General features: G+C 48.2%; 1 protein-coding gene across 1 annotated transcript; it reads right to left on the bottom strand.

The window, feature by feature from the left end:
* Window positions 1–417: 417 nt before the first annotated feature.
* On the bottom strand, window positions 418–10,756 carry NCR2 (natural cytotoxicity triggering receptor 2). Its single transcript, XM_034648287.1, has 5 exons — window positions 10,359–10,756; window positions 9,829–10,170; window positions 4,645–4,774; window positions 4,427–4,537; window positions 418–2,283 (listed from the first exon to the last, which is right to left on the bottom strand). The coding sequence occupies exons 1-5, from the start codon at window positions 10,447–10,449 to the stop codon at window positions 2,268–2,270; spliced, it is 690 nt and encodes a 229-aa protein (XP_034504178.1). The 5' UTR covers window positions 10,450–10,756; the 3' UTR covers window positions 418–2,267.
* Between the last annotated feature and the right edge of the window lie 10,172 nt (window positions 10,757–20,928).

Genomic DNA, 20,928 nt, shown 5'->3' with positions numbered 1-20,928 from the left:
AGCCTGGCTCTCCCTGTGCCCCTCCACTCCCTGGGCTTATGTGCAGTGTCCTACCCTGTTTAGAACAGCACTGACGGGGTTTCCTGGGCATCCAGGGGCCAACGGGAGAACTGAGGATAAGAAGGGAGAAGATGGAGAAAACAGAGCAAAGTGGAGGAGTTGGTCCCCTGGAGATCAAATGTAGGAATGCAGGACAGTTTTAGAATTTGAGGAAAACTTAGGTGGCGCCTGGCTGGCTCAGTCGGAGGAGCGTGTGTCTCTTGGTCTCGGGGTCGTGAGTTTGAGCCCCATGTTGGGTGTAGAGATTACTTAAGTAAGTAAAATGTTAAAAAGCAAAATAAAACAAAAAAAGAATTTGAAGAAAACTTTGGAAACAATATATAATCATATAATTTTATAATTTGCAAGTCTTGTCCATCTGCATTGTTTATCTAAATCCGCCCAACAGTGTGGTGGTTCTATTTCTCTCCCTAGAGGTGAGGAAAAGAGTCTGAAGAAGGTCAATGACCTACTGAAAGTGGCGGGTGGCTTTACTGGCACCTGGGCTCCTGAGTTCCATCAGGGGTTTTCACTGCACGCCCCACCTGCAATTAATATCTTTTTTTTCCACCTGCAATTAGAACAGGAATCCAGGAGGGGGAGGTCAGGAACTGGGCAGAATGTCACCCAGACGGGAAGGTAACCCCTTTCCCATCCCATTATACTGGGCTGGTCACCACAGCCTCCTGGCAAAGAGGAAGGCTGCCCCTGGCCACTGCTGGCCCGAAGAGGGGTGTCAGTGAATCTGCATGTGGTTTGGGCCTGGGTTGGTCAGTTTCTTCACCCTGGTTCTCTTCTGTGTTCCCCTCTGCTGTCCACCATGAACAGGAGCCGACTCCCTGTAGGCTCGCTGTCACTCCCACTGAGATCAGCTCCGAGTTGTCTCTGCTGTGGAACAGGGGAGTCCTCTTCTTATGACACCCCACTCCCTCTAGGGTGTCCTCCGTATGCCTGATACTTTATGAATATATCGTCCTACTTAGTAATCCAAATAGCTTGGCTGTGTGGATATGATCAGTTCTCCCTTTACTGCTGAAGGAGGTTGGGCACAGAGACCCGAAGAACATTCTCCAAACTCACTGAGCCAGTAGGGGAGAAGGAGAAGGGATCCTTGCTGCGTGGTGGCAGAAGTTTTAGCAACATCGCCACCTGCAGTAACGTGGAAAGTAGAAAAAATACGTCATGAACTGGGTGGTATAGCTAAGTCGCCACAGGTCTGGGGGCCCCAGCACTGGCTGTGGGGGGCTGGGTGGAGAAGGGGCCAGGAGTCTGTACAGGAGCAAGTGGAGATCTGGGTCTGGCTCAGTCCTGCCCATGGTGGTGGGAGCGGGGAGGGGTGGTTTGATGGAAAAGCTGAGACCCCTCTGCTCCTGCTGAGGAGGTGTGGAAGCTGTGTGAGGGAAGTGGTGGTAAATGGGTAAAAATTACATAAATCCATCTTCAAGGAGCTCCATGGGCGTCTTAAAGCTGGGAAACAACTGAATGACTTCAATGGACCAGAGAAAGGTGGGGGGGTAGGAGAAATCAGAAGTGAGTCATTTTTACCTTAGAAGCCCAGAAAGCCCTAGAAATCGGAGGCGTGGGTAGTTCAGGAAGCAAACTGTGAGTGGGGGCTGGGGTTGAGAAGCAGTCGGACTCTGCCCCCTCTCTGCCTCCCCTGAGACAGAGCGAGCAGGTCAACTGCCCACATCCTTTCTCCTTCCACACGGCACACCCCGCAGACCACCTGCAGGTTCATCTCTGACGAGGGTGAGTCACAGAGACGCCCGCTCAGGGCTCCGGCGCGGCGGAGAGGGACAGTGTATTCCACCTGGGGCCCGAGTGAGCGAGAACAGACGCTGGGCAGAGACGCTCCTTTGCTTTGCCGCACTTGGTGCCTAGCGCCAGGCCTCCACCCCCAGGAGGACAGTTCAAAGAGCTTTTTTGGAGAAGCTGAGCTGTCCAAGAGAAAGAAACGCAGCAAGACTTGTCTTAGTCCACTTGGGCTGCTGTGCCCAAAACACCACAGACTCGGTGGCTCACGGAACATCTATTTCTCACAGTTCCGGAGGCTGGGAAGTCCAAGGCCAAGTTGCTGGCAGATTCCGTGTCTGGCGAGACCTTCCTGGTTCACGCAGAGCTGTCTACTCACTGTGTCCTCACACGGTAGAAGGAGCCAGAGAATGCTGTGGGGCCTCTTTCATGAGGGCACCAACCCCATTCATGAGGACTCTGCCCTCGTGAGCCAGTCACCTCCAAGGTCCCCTACAAATATCGTCATGTGGGAGGGGTGGAGATTTCAATACATGAACGGAGAGAGGGGGACATAACAGTCCATAACAATGCCCTTGCCAAGCTTTTAACTCCTGACGGGCTGCCAAAAAGCAGCTGAGGTTTCCAGAAAGTTCTGAGGAAAGACAGAGGTCAATGAAAGGAGAAAACAGAAGATACCAAAAGGTATTTGAAGGAAACAGAAGATACACAAGGCTTAAAAAAAAGAAAAAAAAACCCTCAAAAGTGAAAACTTTCATATTGCCCAAGAAAAAATGGCATCCCCAAAGAAAACATGCATGTTATAAAGGAACTTTCAGAGAACAAACGGACTGTGTAGAAACTTTAAGATGTGGTAGATAGTAAATCTTCAAATAGAAGAACTGGAATGTAACCTTGAGGAATTTCCCAGAAAGTAGGAATAAAGGAAAATAGATGAAGAACAGGAAGGAAAAGAAAGAGGCTCAGTCTAGAAAGCCTGACATTGAAAGAGTGTGTGTCTGAGAGACCATAGCCCTCGGAGGGGCAGTGTCGGGGGTCAGTCCAGGCTGGTTTCCCGCTCAGCTTGTGCAGGGAAGGGGAGGGCCGCTTCTCTCCAGGGTCTGCAGCCATCCTGATGGCAGTGAGGGCAGATGGGGGAGAGGTGCACAGTGACATGGTGACGAGGGGTCGCCAAACCGGGCAGAGCATGAGGCCCCAAACATGACACCAGACTCCACTTCCCATGCAGTAAGACTGCACTGAGGTGTTGTTGAGAAGGGATGGGTAAGGGGGAGCAATCTAGGAGGTGGGGTCCAGAGGCAGGACACCCGTTAGGTGACTGACAGACTGGCCTGGGTACAAGTGCCTGGTGGTGAAGATTTGCAAGGAGGGAGGGAGGCAGAAACAACAGAGAGAAGCAGAACAGAGGGTCTTGGCAGAGTGTGGCTGAGCAAATGGAGATGGGGACAGAAGTGTTGGGGGTGACCTGGGATCTTGGCTGAGCTGTAGGGCTACAGATAGGAGGGGCAGGGGGAGGGGAAGAAGGGGGATAAGGAGGAGGAGAAGGAGAGGAGGAGGGAGAGAGGGGAGCAGGGGGATGAGGAGGAGGGCTAGGGGAGGAGGCGGTGGGGAGAGGAGTCAGAGTTGCCCACGGCGCTGGCTCGGCTGTGGTGGATAACTGCTGCACTGGCCTTCGGCTCCCGTTCCTGGATGCTGCTGGCCCAGATGCCAACTGCATGTGAGCAATGAGTGGGCCTGGATCTTGGGAGGAGGCCAGGCTGGGAAATCCTCAGGCCTGGAATGAGCGGTGTAGCCAAGGGTCTTGGATCAAGTTCTGGGGGACTTCTGCCTTTTCTTTGCAGTGAGTGAAGGGTTCAGAGGCCAGGGAAGACCCCCCGGGGACTTGGGGGGGTACTGGTCATCCTTCTTGGACCCCGAGGCCTGGGGTCTGGACTGAGCTGGGCGCATCTGAGATCTCCCTCTATGTTGCACTTGTGGAATCCTTAAGGCTCTGAGATGGGGTTGGGGGAGAAGTACAGGAAGAGACTCAAATCCACTCTTTGACCCTGTTTCCCTGTCCCCACAGCTCGTCCCTCCTTTAGCAGCCTGCCGTCTGCCTGCTCAGTCCCTGTCTCAGGAGACTCTTTGTCTTGCCTTTCCCCCAGCCCCACCTACCTTCCCCCTCCTGCTGTTCCCTTCTCCCCAGGGCACAGCTCTCCCTCCTGTGCACAGCCTCTCTCCCTCACCACTTGGGAAGGGGCTGTGCCCTAGGATGGTGCCCTGGGTTGGGGGCTGTGGGCAGGCCTTCCTGGCCGGTCAGGTGGTGGGAGGTTATATACAGGTCAGTGGTACAGGAGGAGGGAGGAATCAAAACGGGGAGAGGGGCAGGGGAAGGAAAGGAGGAGAAGGAGAAGAGGCGAGGGAAAAACAGACTGAGAAATGCAGACAAGGCATCCGAGGCTGAGAAAGACATGGGGAGCTGACTGAGCACGCATGATGGATGGAGGGAGTCCGTGAGGGACCCATTTGGACAGCCCCATTGGGTATAATTTTTCCTGCCTCTGTGTTTGCTGGCTGATGCCCTGTCTGACCAGGGGTCGAGGGACAGAAGCTGTTCCCTGCTCCATTTTCCCCAAGCCCCCCCCAACCTACTCACCGGACAAGCAGGGCTGATAGCATCAGGCTCTTGGCCACAAGCAGTGCACAGAGCATGGGGACCAGAGCACTAGGGGCTGTGGCGTGAGACTGGAGGGTGGAGTTTTGTTGCCTGGAGGACAGGGGACAAGAAGGGGAGAGGAGCAGGTTGGGGTGGCAGCTCTCACCTGGGGGCCCCTGAACCAGAGCCGTCTGGGTGAGGTCCCACCCTGAACTCACTGTGAAGGGGCAGTCAGGGCAGAGGAAGTCCTAGGGGCCTCTCTGGCTCTTCCAGTGGGGGGCACAGAGCTCTGGGTCGGTGACGAGACCAGCTTTCCGGAAGCCCTGATGGCCTGGGTGGAGGCAGGGACTGTCAGGGAGAGAGAAATAGCCCTCGTTAGCGGGTGGGAAAGCACCTCCATTGTGGCGAGTAGCAGAGCTGGAACAGGGGCCTGGGCTGGACTGGGAATGGAAGCCCATCAACCCCGTTAAAAAACAGTCCGTGGGGGCGGGACCAGGCTGTGAAGTTCCGTGGCTCAAGACTAAGGCAGAGCTGCGGCTCAGCCTCTGGCCCGTGCCTGTGGGGTGTTCCTGGGTCTGGGAAGAGCGCTGGAAGAGGAGTCAGGAGGCCTGGGCTTCCCTGCAGCATTTCTACACTTCTGGAAGGGCACTCTGCAGCTCCCAGCCTCGCCAAGTGTAGGAACAGTCACTGTCTTCAGCAGCTCTCATCTCTGGCATCCGTTCCCTTATTCATACTTCTGGGGCTGTTAGGGGAAGAGGGCCCCTCCTGCTTTCCCACCCCTGTCCTTCCTGGTTTTGCAGCAGAACCTTAGGCCCTTTTGCAGGCCCTGTTGCCTCAATGGCCCAGTTAAATACCTTTTATGGGGCCCCCTCTTGATTCTGAAACTTTGTGAGCTACCTGCCCCCCAACCCCACTGCCTTGCCTTCCCAGAAAGACCCCAGACCTACCAGTGCTAAAAGCTCTTGATGGAGGCTGGTGGAAGGTCACCTCTGAGGTGATGGGGGCTATTACGGAGACAGAGAGGACAATAATTATTGGGGGTGGGTGAGGCCCTGAAGGGAAACAGGAGGGGGACAGTCTCCCCCAAGCTGAGGAAAAGAGAGGGGCAGGGGCTGAGGAGGCATGGAGGAGAGGGTGCCTGATGCTGGGACACCCCATGGCCAGGGACTTCCCTGGAGAAAGTCCCAGGCCAACACACATGTGGACATAACCCTGAAGCTGCCCGGAGTGATGACCAGGAGCAGCCCCTACGCCCAACCCAGAGGAGGGCCTCAGGACCCTCAGGGAAAATTCTAGTCCTGAGTTACAGCGTGTGATCTATGGGCTGATGCTGGTCCACAAATTGTTTGCAACTTGCCTGCACAAGGTAAGTGTAGAAATCGGGAGTAAGGATCTTGAAATTTTTACATCAGCCTGACATTGCGTCAAGGTCCAAGGATGTGATTGGTAAACTGGTCTGGTTGAACAGGATATAGACCAATTGGGGTGTTGTCACCCTGTCATGGAGGGCTCCCTATGGGGCAAGCTACGCGACAGCAGAGAGGATGACGACACTTGAACACTAGTTGGTTGACTCTAACCCTAAAGCGTATAAACACCTGAAAAAAATATTTTTATAATTTGTTATTTTTATAATTATTGGAGTAAATGATTGGAGTCAATCTATCCTTTTTAAAATCTATCCTTTTTAAAAAAAAATTTAGAGTTTAACATGATTAGCTAAGGGAGAGTAGTGATTAGCTCACTCAAGGACTAATTAACAGCAAAACAAAAGTCACCGAGTTTTTGTCAAGAAAAGCCATCTCTTTTCTGAATGTTGCAGTAATAATACACCACACGATGAGAGTACACCAAAGATGCTTTCCCTTCTGAAGTTATTCCAAAGGGTTTGCGCTGGTTTTACTTGAAAATGCAATCCTTCACTGTGGTAGGCAGAACAATGTCTGTGCCCCAAGCCCGGGAACCTGTGAATGTCACCGTACGTGGCTAAAGGGACTTTCCAGGTGCCATTAAGGTTAAAGATCTTGAGGTGGACAGATATTCCAGGTGGGCCCCATCTAACGATTAGTATTTAAAAGCAGAGAGCGGGGGCTCCTGTGGCTCAGTTGGTTAAGCGTCTTCCCTTGGGTTGGGTCGTGATCCTAGGATCCTGGGATTGAGCCCCAAGTCCGACTCTCTGCTTGGCGGGAGCCTGCTTCTCTGTCTCCCTCTGCCGCTCCCCCTGCTTATGCTCTCACTCTCTCTCTGTCAAATAAATGGATGAAATCTTAAAAAAAAAAAAAAAAAAAGCGGACAGTGTTTCCCAGCTGTAGTCAGAGAGAAATGCAGCTGGGAAAGGACCTCTGGCTTTGAGGGCAGAGGAAGGGAGCCACAAGCCAAGGAATGTGACAGCCTCTGGAAGCTGCGAAAGCTGAAAAGTCCATAGTCTGCAAGAAGACAGGACTTCGGTCCTATAGCTACGAGGAACAAAATTCTGCCCAAGACCGGAAGGAGCAAGAAGTGGCTTCTGTCTAACAGCCTCCAGGAAGGATCAGAGCCTGCTGACCCCTTGATTTTAACCCAGTGAGATCCCTTCCAGACTTCTGATCTGTGGAACTGTAAAATCGTAAATTTGTGTGGTTTTAAGCCACAACCTTTGTGGAGATTTGTGCCGACAGCCATGGGAAACGATGACATTCACCTATAGTGTGAGTGTCGTAGTTACGATGAATGGTGAACTACTAACACCCAGCCAGTTAGCTGTTGAGACGTACCAGCTAGTGAACAAAGACATTATGGAAACAAGTACCATGTACATGGAAAACATAAAACCACAAATTCAAAATAAACTTTTTTTTAAAAAGAGAATTGAATTACGAAGTTCTTTAAAGCAGTCAGTATACCACATGCAAACTCTAGTGTTCTGTGGGCTTCTGGTAAAGCTGCAGCTTTGTGTTGTGAAGACAGTGTCTATCCATAGTTGTCAAACGTTATTGGAAGATGTGTCGGGGGGTGTGCTCCTCTGTGTTGCGATCATCTGGCAAGGAAGGGAGCTTAAATATCCCTTTCTATTGACACGTGAGCTCCACATTGTCAGGAATTGGCAAACGAGAAGGAAGACCAGCTCCTGAAAGAAGTCAAACTAGCAAAGTATTTTTCAGGGCAACTTGAAAAATGCAAACATACTGCAAACTTAGCTCTTCTCTTTACCATATGTGCAATTTTGAACAGGATGAAAAGAAGGTATTCTTTCTTTGTCAGAAACACAGCTAACCCTGAGCCGAGTAGAGTTATGAAAGGTCATAGTATCCACCAGGGGTCTGGGGCTCCAGTTTTCTGGAGGAATGTGTTTTGATGGGTATAGCTGCTTGGGCAGGAGGACATTCTGGAACGGTCATTCAGATTAGGGAGACTTCTATGAAAAAGTGCCAGCTGACCTGCACCGTGTGCTTCCCAAAGTGGTAAAAATTGTGAATTACATAAAGATGAATGCCTTGAATTTGAAATCATTCTCTTTATTATGTGATAATATGGAAACCCTGCATGGCTGTCATTGTATGTTAAGTTCGTAGTGATTACTGAGGGGGAGAGATCTGTTGAGAACATTTGATCTACGAAAAGTACTCCTTATGTTTCGGCAAGACAGAAACTCAAGTTATGACTAACTTTTTAAAGATGTGAATCACGCAGTCAGCCTTGTTGATATTACGGCTTTGAGGTCATTCCAATGCAAGGGAAGAATGCAACATGTTTTTCAATGGCAAAATCTCAGGGCAAAAACAAAAGTTAGAGGTTTAGAAGAAGCTTCTATGAGTTGTTATAGCATGTTCTTAATTTGGTACAATTATCAACAAAACAGGTGACGATCTTGATATTGAATATCTGCAAAAATACTTATGGAAAAACCTTAAGAGTTTGACAGAAAGTTTTGAATTTTATTTTCTGCCTAAAGAAGATATGTGATAGGAAGTTCATAAATCCAGAACCATTTTTTCATCAAAAGATATTTTAAATATAAACATAACTTTATAAGATAGATTTTGGAATACATTGCTGAAGGATGAAGGATGCATTTTGAAAATATAGCATCACTCGTTCCCTTTTGTAAAAATTAAAAATAAAAATACTGAGCTTGTGGAAATTGATTTAAAATTCCTTCTTGGATTTCTGTCAGCATAACTCTGTGAGACTGGTTTCCTATTATAAGTGTTATTAAAACAAAGCATTAAAACAGTTTTGAAAGTATTTTCTCTGAAGAGTTATGGTGTCTTAGTGCAATCAGATTAGGTAAGCCAACAAGCAAGAAGAATGCTCCTTTGTCACATTAAAATCCTTCAACGTGGATATACAGGGGGTTTGTTCAAAGTGTGGATGGCTGGGGATGTACTGTATGGTGACTAATATAACAAAATAAAAATTATTTAAAAGAAAGTGTGGATGGCATTTAATATGGGAAATTGCTATTTCACTTCTAAGTTTTTCCTCAATTGTGACTGAGGCCCCGCAATGTTATGACTAGAATGTTCAGGAACTACACCCATCACCTACAGCCATACTTGCAATGAACAATGATGTCCATTTTTTTTCTTTTTTTTAAAAGATTTTATTTATTTATTTAACAGAGATAGAGACAGCCAGCGAGAGAGGGAACACAAGCAGGGGAGTGGGAGAGGAAGAAGCAGGCTCACAGCGGAGGAGCCTGATGTGGGGCTTGATCCCATAATGCTGGGATCACGCCCTGACTTGAAGGCAGACGCTTAACGACTGCGCCACCCAGGCGCCCCAATGATGTCCATTTTTATAACTGAACTTTTAGGCTTGTGGGCCATATGGTCTCTGTTGGAACCATTCAACTTCCCTCCTGTAGCATGAAAATGGCCTTAGATTATAGATACACAAATGGGCATGGCTGTGTTCCCAAAAAACCTTTATTTCTGGACGCTGAATTTGGATTTCCTATAATTCTCATGTGTCACAGAATCTTATTTTTCTTTTACTTTTTTTCCCCAACCATCTAAAAACCATCCTGGGCTTTCAGACCAGTTTGCTGACTGCTGACCTGGGCCAGGAGGAATGGACAGCCCAACATGCTACCAGCATGGCGGGGCTGGTTTGTGGCCAGTGGCCAGACATTTACCAGCACCTACCACGTGCCAGTACAGGCACCTTCTCTAAAAATGCCGGGCAGTGCTGGGCTCCCCTGTGGCCAGGTCATAGGAGCTCAGGCTGGTCAGCATGCTCAAACGATCTGTTTGAGCATCTTTTAGGAGGCTCATAAATCATCAAGACGGACAGCAAATGAGGTGTGTGTGTGTGTGTGTGTGCACCTGTTCCCAACAGCCTTCCCAGAAGAACCAGATGGGGGGACTAGGAAACCAGGAGGCAGCAGGAGGGTGTGAGGGGACCCCCAGGAAGGGGCTTACCTGGAGACACTGCCAGATAGAATCTTATGGACTTAGAGACAGAGTTGCTGGAAGCGTGGTAAATTCTGCACCAATAGTGTCCCGAGTCTTCCTCCTTCAGACCAGTCATGATGACAATGAAGAGGCCAGCGCTAGGGTTGTCCCAGATTGAGAATCGAGATGCCTGAACCAGCCTGCCGGGACTGGTGGTGGTGACTAGCCTGGTGCACTTGAACGCCGACAGCTCCTTACACCAGCCCTTCCTCTCGTAGGGCCAGCCCTTGGGGGGGTACTGGCACGACACAGAAAGCGTCTGCCCCGCCACTCGGTGAAGGTGATGAGCCTCTGGTAGTGCCCACGAGCCTGGAGAGCAGGCTGCAGGTCAGGGCCACACCAGCACCAGCTCCTACCGGCCGTGCCCTGGGCTCAGAGCACTAGTGCCACGTCCCATAGTCCCAAATGTCCCCACAGCACCCCTTATCCATGTCCCATAGTCCCAAATGTCCCCACAGCACCTCCTATCCTCCCTGCGCTCTTCCCTTCCTCCTCACCTGGGATCAGCAGTGGCAGCAGCAGCAGGGGCAGGAGTGAGGCTCTCCAGACCCTCTGGCCCTTTCCCTGTGGGCTGGCAGCAGGAGACATGAGGAATGCTGGGGAGAGGGAACCAGGAGCTGGTCTGACTCCAGCTCTTCCAGCACATCCGAGACAGACAAAAGGAGAAAGACCAAGGAATGCTGGGGAGAGGGAACCAGGAGCTGGTCTGGCTCAGCTCTTCCAGCACATCCGAGACAGACAAAAGGAGAAAGACCAAGGCCAGCCCGGGCAGTGGGAGACCTGGGGAGAGCTGGCTGTGGGCAGAGGGAAGCAGGGACCTCCAGGGGCAGGTGCGAATCTGGACGTGAAGGCAACAGCCCTGCTTGGCACACAGCTCCTGCGTCTCCATAGAGGCTGCTCTTCTCCTCTGTGCCCAGCTGCCCCTTCCCCGTCGGGGCCTGCCCTTGGGGGAGGAGCTGGGATGGCCAGGAGGAAGCTGTGGTCAAGTAGCCAGCTGCCCACCTGCCTCTCTGTGCACCGTCTCTTCCTTGCAAGACCCTGGCTTTGCCCCCTCTCCAGCCACACTGAAGGCAGGTGACAAGCTCAGGGGCACTTAGAGATCTGAGAAAGAACCCTAAACCCCACTGGCCCTGAGAGTGGTCAGAAACCTCATGCCCAGTCCTGCCTGGTGAGTCAGTGATGTGTTTCCACTGTAGGAGGTGTTATGGGTGCTGGAGGGGAGAGGAGAACAAGTGGAGTTTCAATACCAGTAAGAAAGTGCAGGGAGGGTCTCTGGCAAAGAAGGGGAGAGTGAGGCTAGGAGCAAAGAGAGCTGGGCTGGTGGCAGGGACGGGTCATGCAGGGGGAGGGGGGGAGGTGGAGCACAGGAGCCCGGACCACCAATCACCTCTAAATCCTCAACTCCCGCACCCTGTGGGCACTGCGTAAGTAATCGCTACACAGACAGATCCCGGACTCCGGCATCTCTTTCTTGAGTGAATGCTAATGCTTTAAAAAATGATGCAATTTACAAAGAGGTTTTATATAAAACAAACAAACAAACAAACACACAAACAAACAAAAGAGAGAGAGGTCAGGATGCCCAGTGCTGACATGTGAACTCCACATGCAGCCACCAGGGCCTTTCCCCGCCTAGCAGCTGCTGCAGGGAGCCCTGCACAGAGCCCAGGACTGAAGAGGGGCTTTGAAGCTATTGAGGGTATTGGTTGTAAGTCCCCTGTGGCCCCCCGCCCCTGACTCCTGCTCCCCACTCCGCCTAGGTGCAGAGCCCTGCTTCTTGCAGGGAGTGAACGGAGACTGAGGAGAAGGGCAAAGGGACAGACAAGAAGAGGGGGGACACAGGAGGGCCGTGGGCTCTCTGGTCTAGACACTCCCGGGGAAAAGCAGGATGGAGTTGCAAAGCCAGAAGGAAAGTTCAGGCTTCGCCCGCTACCCACTTGCAGGAGTTAGTTACCCTGTGTGTGTGTGTTTGTGCTCTCTCCGAATTCCACGTGGGGCTTGGGAGGGAGGTGGTGGTGGTGGTGGTTTTTTTTCCTCCTACACAGGGGAACTGAGGCCCAGATCTGTCCGTGACTGGCTCAAAATCATGTGGTGATGTGAAGATGTACCCAGACCAGCTTCCTGACTTCTGACGGGGCCTTTCTGCTGAAGCCTGGCCCACAGACAGTACAGGAAACCAAACCACACGCATCTGCGAGCTCCCCATGGTTAGTTTCCTGGCCTTGGGCTGGTCTCTGTGTTTCTTCTCCAAACCCAATTACAGACAAAATGCAGGGGTGGGGGGCACCCTTCTGAAGGGGGGGGGAGTTTCTGGTCCCGGCTGGCACAGGTGTGTGTCCCTTTGTGTGAGGTGTGCAGCAACTGTTTGCCATGGCGATTTTCCCTTTGTCTGGTTGCTGCTGACCACCGGGAAGGGACGCCTCCCCCCTGCAGCCCCCCAAGATCACTCTTTGCCCATATTCTGCTATCTCTATATCCCTCCAGCTTGGGGGTTGGCTCTGAGTTGTTCTCTGCTGAGTCAGCATGGGTCCATGGTGCCCAGGGGACAGGAAGTTTTTTTTTTTTATTTTAATGTTTTTTTATTATATTATGTTTGTCACCATACAGTACATCCCCGGTTTCTGATGTAAAGTTCGATGATTCATTAGTTGCGTATAACACCCAGTGCACCATGCAATACATGCCCTCCTTACGACCCATCACCAGTCTATCCCATTCCCCCACCCCCTCCCCCTCTGAAGCCCTCAGTTTGTTTCTCAGAGTCCATAGTCTCTCATGCTTCATTCCCCCTTCTGATTACCCCCCCTTTCTTTATCCCTTTCTTCCCCTACCGATCTTCCTAGTTCTTATGTTCCATGGATGAGAGAAATCATATGATAATTGTCTTTCTCTGCTTGACTTATTTCACTTAGCATTATCTCCTCCATTGCTGGGGACAGGAAGTTTTTGAGCAAACTCCTAAACCTCTAAAAGTCTGAGTTTCCTCCTTTCTTAAATAGATAATGATGGATCATTAATACGATTATTCTGGGAATAAATGAGTAAACCCTTCCAAACACTTACAGAAGTGCCTGTTACATGGTATCTCTTCAGCGAATGTCATTATTAAGAATCAACATCCACAATATCATATGTGCTTGACTTTTAATGATATATGCAGACACGGAACAGCAGTACAGCAAAATTCTAAAAAATAAAAATAAAAGTTATGTCACTTAGAGCAGAACTTTCTAATCATGGTCCTGGTGCCAGAAATTATATATGGACAAATGCTCGGTCATTCTATATACAGATGTACTTGGACATGATAAAAAGATATGACAAACAACATTTATTTATTTATTTATTTATTTATTTATTTTAAAGATTTTATTTATTTTTTTATTATTTATTTGACAGAGATAGAGACAGTCAGCAAGAGAGGGAACACAAGCAGGGGGAGTGGGAGAGGAAGAAGCAGGCTCATAGTGGAGGAGCCTGACGTGGGGCTCGATCCCATAATGCCGGGATCACGCCCTGAGCCGAAGGCAGACGCTTAACCACTGTGCCACCCAGGCACCCCGACAAACAACATTTAAAAGCAAATCACAGCTGTGAATTAAGGTTTCCTTCCTCTTTGGCAGATAAAGGGTTATTTCATTTCATATGAAAAGCAAGTCTTCTAAATAATAAGAGAAAATGAATATTTCAATAGGAAAAGGGGGTGAAGTTATGAGCAGGTTCGTTTCTACAGAAGAAATACAAATGAACAATGTTGAGTAAAACATATCCAAAGTGAATATTATTAAAATAAGGGCAAAACCACTCTTCTCATCAGATTGACAAGAGTCAAGAGAAATGATGATAACCAGGGTTGGGGAATTTTAGGGAAAAGACAATTGCATATTCTGCTGGGTAAACATATTGAAACCACCTTTCTGAAAGACAGTGTAGTCAGATTAATCCAAATCTACTTTAAAAAAGAAATCACCTTTGACTCAGCAGTTCTAAATCTAGGAATTGAAAACGGGTACGATAGCTGTTGCAGTATTACTTTATTTCAAAATTTCATCAAAATCATGCTTATACGTATCTTCAAAACTTGTAGCTCCAAAAATTGTAGGTTACAAACTCATGTCCATGAAAATGCAGCAGTTCTATGCCCCAATACTCTACACCCCAGCTCCCTTTCCCACTAGGGAGTCACTTTTTTTTTTAATATTTATTTATTTGAGTGAGAGAAAGAGAGAGAGTGAGTACGTGTAGGAGTGGAGGGAGGGGCAGAGGGAGAATCTCAAGCAGACTCCCTGCTGAGCTCCAAGCTGGCTGAAGGGCTCGATGCCACTACCCATGAGATCGTGACCAGAGCTGAAACCAAGAGTAGGACGTTCAACTGACTGAGCTCCCCAGGCAACCCCCCTAGGGAGTTTCTTTTAAGCAGTTTTGTATTTACTGTTATACCGATATTTCTCTCCTAGACAGGGGTAGGTATTATCCATGAAATGTGCCCTAGGGAAGATGAGGTTTCTCTCTCTCCCTTCATGCTCCTGCCTGTCCCTTTCTCCACATTTATTGTCTGAATAGTCAAATCGAGTTACTGATAAAATTAATTTTTAGATTTTATACTTCTTGAGCACGTATATGTCTTTTTCGGAGCCCAGTCATATAGTTTACAATCATTACATTTCCTTTGTAGTACAGGTTTTTGTTTTCCATGAAGTTACTAATTGCCTTAATTTTAACGTTTATATTCTAGCCACCATCATCAATTCATCCCTAAACTCTATTCCCAAATGTAAATTTCACCTTCATATGTTTGACTATATCAGTTCATCAGCTGGCTTTGTTCCTCCCTCCCAGCCCCAGGTGGTCTAATGTCCTCTGGCCCCAGTCTGGACTAGCTTCCTCCTAGGCCTTCAGCAAAGTTGTCTTCCTGACATATCCCTTGGCCTTCTCCTTGGGAATGCCCTTGGGAACGCCCTTGGCCATATCCAGTGTTGAAAGTGCTCTCTTTCTAGACCCCACATCTAACTCTTTCTTTCTTCGCTCTCTCCTTTTAGGGCAAGGGTTGGCAAACTATAGCCTTTGAACGAAATTTAACTCGCCACCTGAATCTGTAGGTAAAGTCAATGCAGACATGCTGCTTCATTCCCGTGTTATCTCGGGACGCTGTCATGCTACAGTGGCCGCTCAGGAATTGTGACAGAAGTCCTCTGGCCCATAAGCACAGGATATTTCCTATGTGGCCCTCGGCAGGAAAAGCTTGCTGACTTGACAGATGGAAGATGACCAGGAACGGAGAGGCAACCAGTGTGTAATGGTGTCTCTGAAGGAGAGGCCAGAAGCATGAGAACACAAGCAACAAATGGAGGCTGAGTGGGAGAAAGAATTTCTTAAGTGTCGGATGACAAATGTGATCGCTGAAAAAGATACAAACTATCTTAGAACACGGCCGGGTCCTGCTGGAGTAACAAACAATGCCAGTTCCGTGGGTTCACACAAAGAATGTTTCTCCTCGCTCCTGGGAAGCCCACCTGCCCAGACCACTGTCCAGGGCAGGAGTCCGCTGTGGGCCCGCTCAGCATCTGAGGGACCCTGACTTCATGGACGTGCCCATCAGCACGTGTGTTTTTGGTCCCCAAGCCAGGGAGGGGAGTGCTGGAAAGTGGAGCTCTGACTCTTCCGTGGCTCTGCGGGAAGTGAGACACATCACTCCCGCACATTGCATTAGCCGGGCAGGTCGCCAAGGAGCTGAGAAACAGGAGCTTTCCATTTATGGAGGGGCAAAGGGGAACCGTACACTGGTCAGCGATAGTGATGCCTGTCACACTTCTGTAAGAAAAATCCTGCAAGCTCCAGACGGGAAGGAAAAGACAGCTACTTCCAAAGGAAGGAGAAACGAATCTCATTGGCTTCGGAGCTTCCTGCTGCAACACCAAACGTCAGAAGACAAGAAATCGGTTTCTGGGGCTCCTGGGTGGCTCCTTTGGTGAAGCGTCCGCCTTCGGCTCAGGTCATGATCCCAGGGTCCTGGGGAGAGAATTCCGAGTCTGGGCTCCCTGCTCAGCGGGGAGCCTGCTTCTCCCTCTCCCTCTCCGGCTCCCCCCCCCTTGTGTGCTCTCTCTCAAATAAAAAAAAAGAAAGAAAGAAAGAAAAAGAAATTAGTTTCCGTGGAGAACAAGGGGAAGCATGGTCACTCATGGCTTTTATGTCTCTCCTTCCTGCGGGGGGACAACCAGACTGTGTTACACGTGATAGTAACCACCATCCTTCTTGGACAAAAATGATTTGAATATTGGCTTCAGGTCACTGGTAGTTAATTTTTTTTAAAAGGGCCAACAAATGGTGGTGGTAAGCACCGAGACAAACCGAAGAAAGAGAGCTTCAAATAATTATTGCATCGTGGTGGCAAAGCTGACCAAACATGACATCATTGTAAAATCATATTTTGTAATTGCTTGTTTTTTGTGAAGATATGTGTAATTAATATTTGTGTGTGGATCTTATATCTAGGTAAATTAATAATCTATTATTTCCAATCATTTGATTATTTATGATGTGTATATATTGAGTTGTAACATAAATAATACATTTACATCAGTGTAATTAAATATAAATTTAAACATGAATATCATGTTAAATATTTTACAAGAACATATTTATATTTAAGTATGTATATGTGTAAGATATATAACATAAACATATAGTGAAAAATAAGACTGTCCATCCAGAAAGGTGAAAAAATTTAAATATGGTGAAATGAATAAATATGCTGCCGGGAAAAGATTTTTAAAAGAAAATACTTCTTTTTTTAAAAAAATATTTTATTTATTTATTTGAAAGAGAGAGAGTCCAAGCAGGGGGAGCTGCAGAGGGAGAGGGAGAAGCAGGGTCCCACTGAGCAGGGAGCCCGACGGGGAGCTCATTCCCAGGACCCCAAGATCATGACCCAAGCTGAAGGTAGTGCTTAACGGACTGAGCCACCCAAGTGCTCCTTCTCTGTTCACTTGGGAATGACAAACTAGTTGAAATCACAAATATGAAATATATAGGGGTGCCTGGCTGGCTCAGTCGATGGAGCATGTGACTCTTGATCTTGGGGTTGTGAGTTCCAGCCCCAAGTTAGGTGTAGAGATTGCTTAAAAATAAATCTTAAAAAAAAAAACCAACTTAAAAACCACCAAATATAAAATGTACTAGAAAACGTATGACTGAATAAATGTAATTCTATAATCACAAAAAATAAAAATCGTGATTGGATGACGTATTAGTTTCCTAGGGCTGCTGTAACAAATCATCACAAGCTGGGTTACTTAACAGAAATGGAGACGTGAAGTCTGACATCAGTGTGTTGTTAGGGCCACACTCTCTCCAGAAGTTCTAGGGAAGGATCCTTCCTTGTTTCTTTCAGCTGCTGCTGGCTGTCAGCCGGTGGCCCCATCATTCCCATCTCTGCCTCCGTAGTCATGTTGCTTGCTCGTGTGAGATTCTGTCTAATTGCCTCAGCCTCTCTCTCCTATAAGGAGGCAGGTGATTGCATTCGGGACCCACAAGAGAATCCAAGATAAAGGCCATCTCTCAAGACCCTTCATTTAACCAATCTTTTGCCATATAGAAGGGCAATACTCACTGCATAGAAGGGCAATACTCACCATATAGAAGGGCAATACTCACGGGTTCTGGGGACGAACAAGTAACTATATCTTTGGGGTCATCTCTTCTGCCTTCTAGAAATGAATTTCTTTTTTTAAGATGAAAATGTGAGTTAGAATTAGGTCAAGATTTAAAATCACCAGCTGACAACTAACCATGTGTGATATTTGTATGGGTGTTAAAAAATCCACCTACAAATCAACCTGGGTGCTGATTTAGGTGTGAGTCCTGACATACTTGCGAGAGGCATATGATGCTCACCAAATCGGAGCTGTTACAAGAGGCAAAAGATGAAATGCTTCCTGGCAGGTTATAGCAAGATAAAGAAGAAGTTTATATTCTTATAAAAGGTTGACCACAAAAAAAAAAAAAGAAAAGCCAAAATTAAAAAAAAAAGAGTGTGTATAGCAAATTAAAGACAGGTGTATATGGAAAGAATAATATATCATGACTAAATCACTTGTATTATGTGAATACAAATGTGTTTCACTGTCAAAGTTAGGTCAATGCTTGATTCTATGTCAGTAAGTCCAAGAAGAAAATTATATGAAGATATTGATCGATTGCAGAAAGGCATTTGGTATAATTCAACATCCATCCTAGACAAATCTTTTACTGCTCTATAAATTGGAAATGCTTTCCTAATAAAGAAATGGTTTAGCGAATTAATCAGCTAATACCATGCTAGTGAGGAATCATGTTAAAGGCTGGAATCAAGATAAAGACGCTCAATATCAAAAGTACGTTAAATGCGTTTCTGGAAGTACCAGCAAATGTACTTACACAGGAAAATAAAATTGGACACATAAAATAATAGGCCAAATTACCACGATTTTCTGGTTGTGTAGTTGTCTACTTGAAAAACTCAAGGATATTAGCTGAAAACCCATACAAGCAAAAGGAGAGCTGTCAAAGGAAAAACAGAGGCGGGCGGCAGTGGTGAAAAGAGATTTTATTTAGGATTTTATTTAGGAACGATTTGCAGTCAGAAAAGGGACACATCAGTACAGAACTGGGCTCAATTTGGAATACAGCACAAGTGAGTGGGAATTTACAGCCAGGTAGGAGGTGGGAGCCAGGGGATGGACAATTATTGAGAGAAAACATCAGGAATAAGGGGAGGGGGGTGTTCTGGCTAAACCGACTCGATGTCCCAGGATTCTTTGCTGAGGACAGGCTGGGGTGACCAGACACTGCCGGGCCGTGGTGGAAGATGAAGAACTCTGTTGGGTATTGATATTGAGGATATCCATGTCTTCACCTGAGGGTGGGCTGCACCCCCTGTCCCTGGGCCCCGGAGGACACACAATTCATGCTGAGCTTTAGAAGGAACATAAGACAGTGGAAAGAGCAGGGTTCTTGCTAAAACTGGACTTCACGAGGAAGTGCATTGGTGGGCCTAGACGAAGGCTCAGGAGCCTGACCAAGGTTTGGTCAAGCAAGGACTCCTTTCTCGGAGTTTGTTCATTCATTCACATGTACATTCAAGAAATATTTACTAAGAGTCTACCATTCCAGACACAGGGAATAGATTGAGACAGAAAGCAGTCATGCAGCTTAGATTCAGAGAATGGTGTTTGCCAGGATGGGAAGGCAGAAAGGAGAGAGGAAATTAATATACAAGTAAATAATAATCAAGTCATAGTAAGAGTAAGCACTATGCGGAAAATCGTAAGACAGTCAACATTTAACATTAAAAATAAATAATCAATTATAACAACAGTAACCATTTCAGATACAGGGCTGGGTGAGATGGATGACAGCAGGCGGGGCGCTGGCCCCCTGAGCAGGGACCAGAGGGGATCTCACACCCGAGTGGATGGCAGCCTGAGGGGGAAAAGGAGGAAGAGAGGAGGGGAAAGTATGACCTGGTAAGAAGCCAGAATGATGGGCCCTCGTTCTGTCCACACCAGACTTGTCTTAATGGTTTCACTATTGTGGGACTTGTGTGCTTGTTGGAGTCAAATTAAGGGCAAGTTCATTTCTTTCTTTTTTTTTTTTTAAGATTTTATTTATTTATTTATTTATTTGACAGAGATAGAGACAGCCAGCGAGAGAGGGAACACAAGCAGGGGGAGTGGGAGAGGAAGAAGCAGGCTCATAGCAGAGGAGCCTGATGTGGGGCTCGATCCCATAACGCCGGGATCACGCCCTGAGCTGAAGGCAGGCACTTAACCGCTGTGCCACCCAGGCGCTCCAAGTTCATTTCTTTAAATGAAGTCCCCCCACATATGTTTAAACCATTATCATGGTCAAGATGGGAAAAAAATTGAAAAATTCTATAATTGAGAAAAACCCTCCAGGTACTTGTATTTTCCTCTACTGTAGAATATTGTAAAACTTTGATAAACTTGACCTTTGAATCAATAGTGCTAGAGTTTCATGTCCGTCCCAAATTTGGGTCAAACTGGAAAGTTATAAAAGGCTTTCAAATGTGTGGTTTCCGTTGTCACCAAACTCTCCAGGCCTTTTTCAGTTTCTGGAATCCTTGCCTCCTCCTTCCACCTAGAAGACAAGAGTCATCCACCTGGCTCCCCCCAGGCAGTGTCTTCCCTGTGGGGTGGGCTGCACGCCCTGTACCCTGCCCCTGCAGGAGCCAGAATTAAAGCCGAGGTTTCCAAAGTGTGGAGGAGTGCTGAGCCGGATCCTGTGTGTGTGTGGGGGTGGGGGGGGGCAGCAGTGGTCGGCGGGGTTGGGAAAGAAATAGCTCAGATCCACTCAACTCGGAGGCGCCTGGCCCTGAGCATTCTCCTGGGCTGCTGGAAACCTCTGCAGGGGACCCAGACCAGAGAGCCCCAGGTGGGAAGACCTGGGGGAAAAAGCACCTAAGGGAAGGCCATTAGAAGTATACCAGAGCTATTGACCTCATGGGCTCAGTGGGAGAAAAGACGCAATATTCCTATTTTACAGGCGGGGAAACTGAGTCCCCTCTGTCCCTGCAGCCCTGCTGAGAGGGAGGAGGAGTAGAGCTGCCCTTCCTTACCCCTCCTGGGATTGCTGTGGTCTGAGCTTCTCCCAGCTTCTTCTCCTGTCCCGAATCCTGGGTTTGGAGGAAGAAGGCAGGTCCTCTCTAGATGGTCAACGGAGTGGGTTTCCAGAGATAACAGGGGCCACCCAGGCCTGTTTCCTTTACAAGGGCCACCGACGGTGCCATTCCCTGACAGTGAACCCTAGTCCCACACTTCCCGGCCATCTCCCAGAGCACGGATCCCACGGAGCCCTGTGACCCAGGCTCTTCCTGGGAGAGCTGAACCTCTGAACAGACGACCCTTCTCAGGACTGGGGAACAGAGACTGATTTGGGGTTCCTGTCTCTGCGGTTTCCATCCCCAGGGATGCCACTGAGCTCTGACAGTTCTGAAGGCCTGGATGCTGGGCACTGTCTGCACCCTTGGGGAGTCTAAGACCCCAGCTCCGCTGGAGGGTGTTGACCCCA

Source organism: Ailuropoda melanoleuca, chromosome 19, assembly GCF_002007445.2.
Source record: "Ailuropoda melanoleuca isolate Jingjing chromosome 19, ASM200744v2, whole genome shotgun sequence".
Lineage (NCBI taxonomy): Eukaryota > Metazoa > Chordata > Mammalia > Carnivora > Ursidae > Ailuropoda > Ailuropoda melanoleuca.
This window is presented reverse-complemented; position numbering and strand designations above follow the sequence as displayed.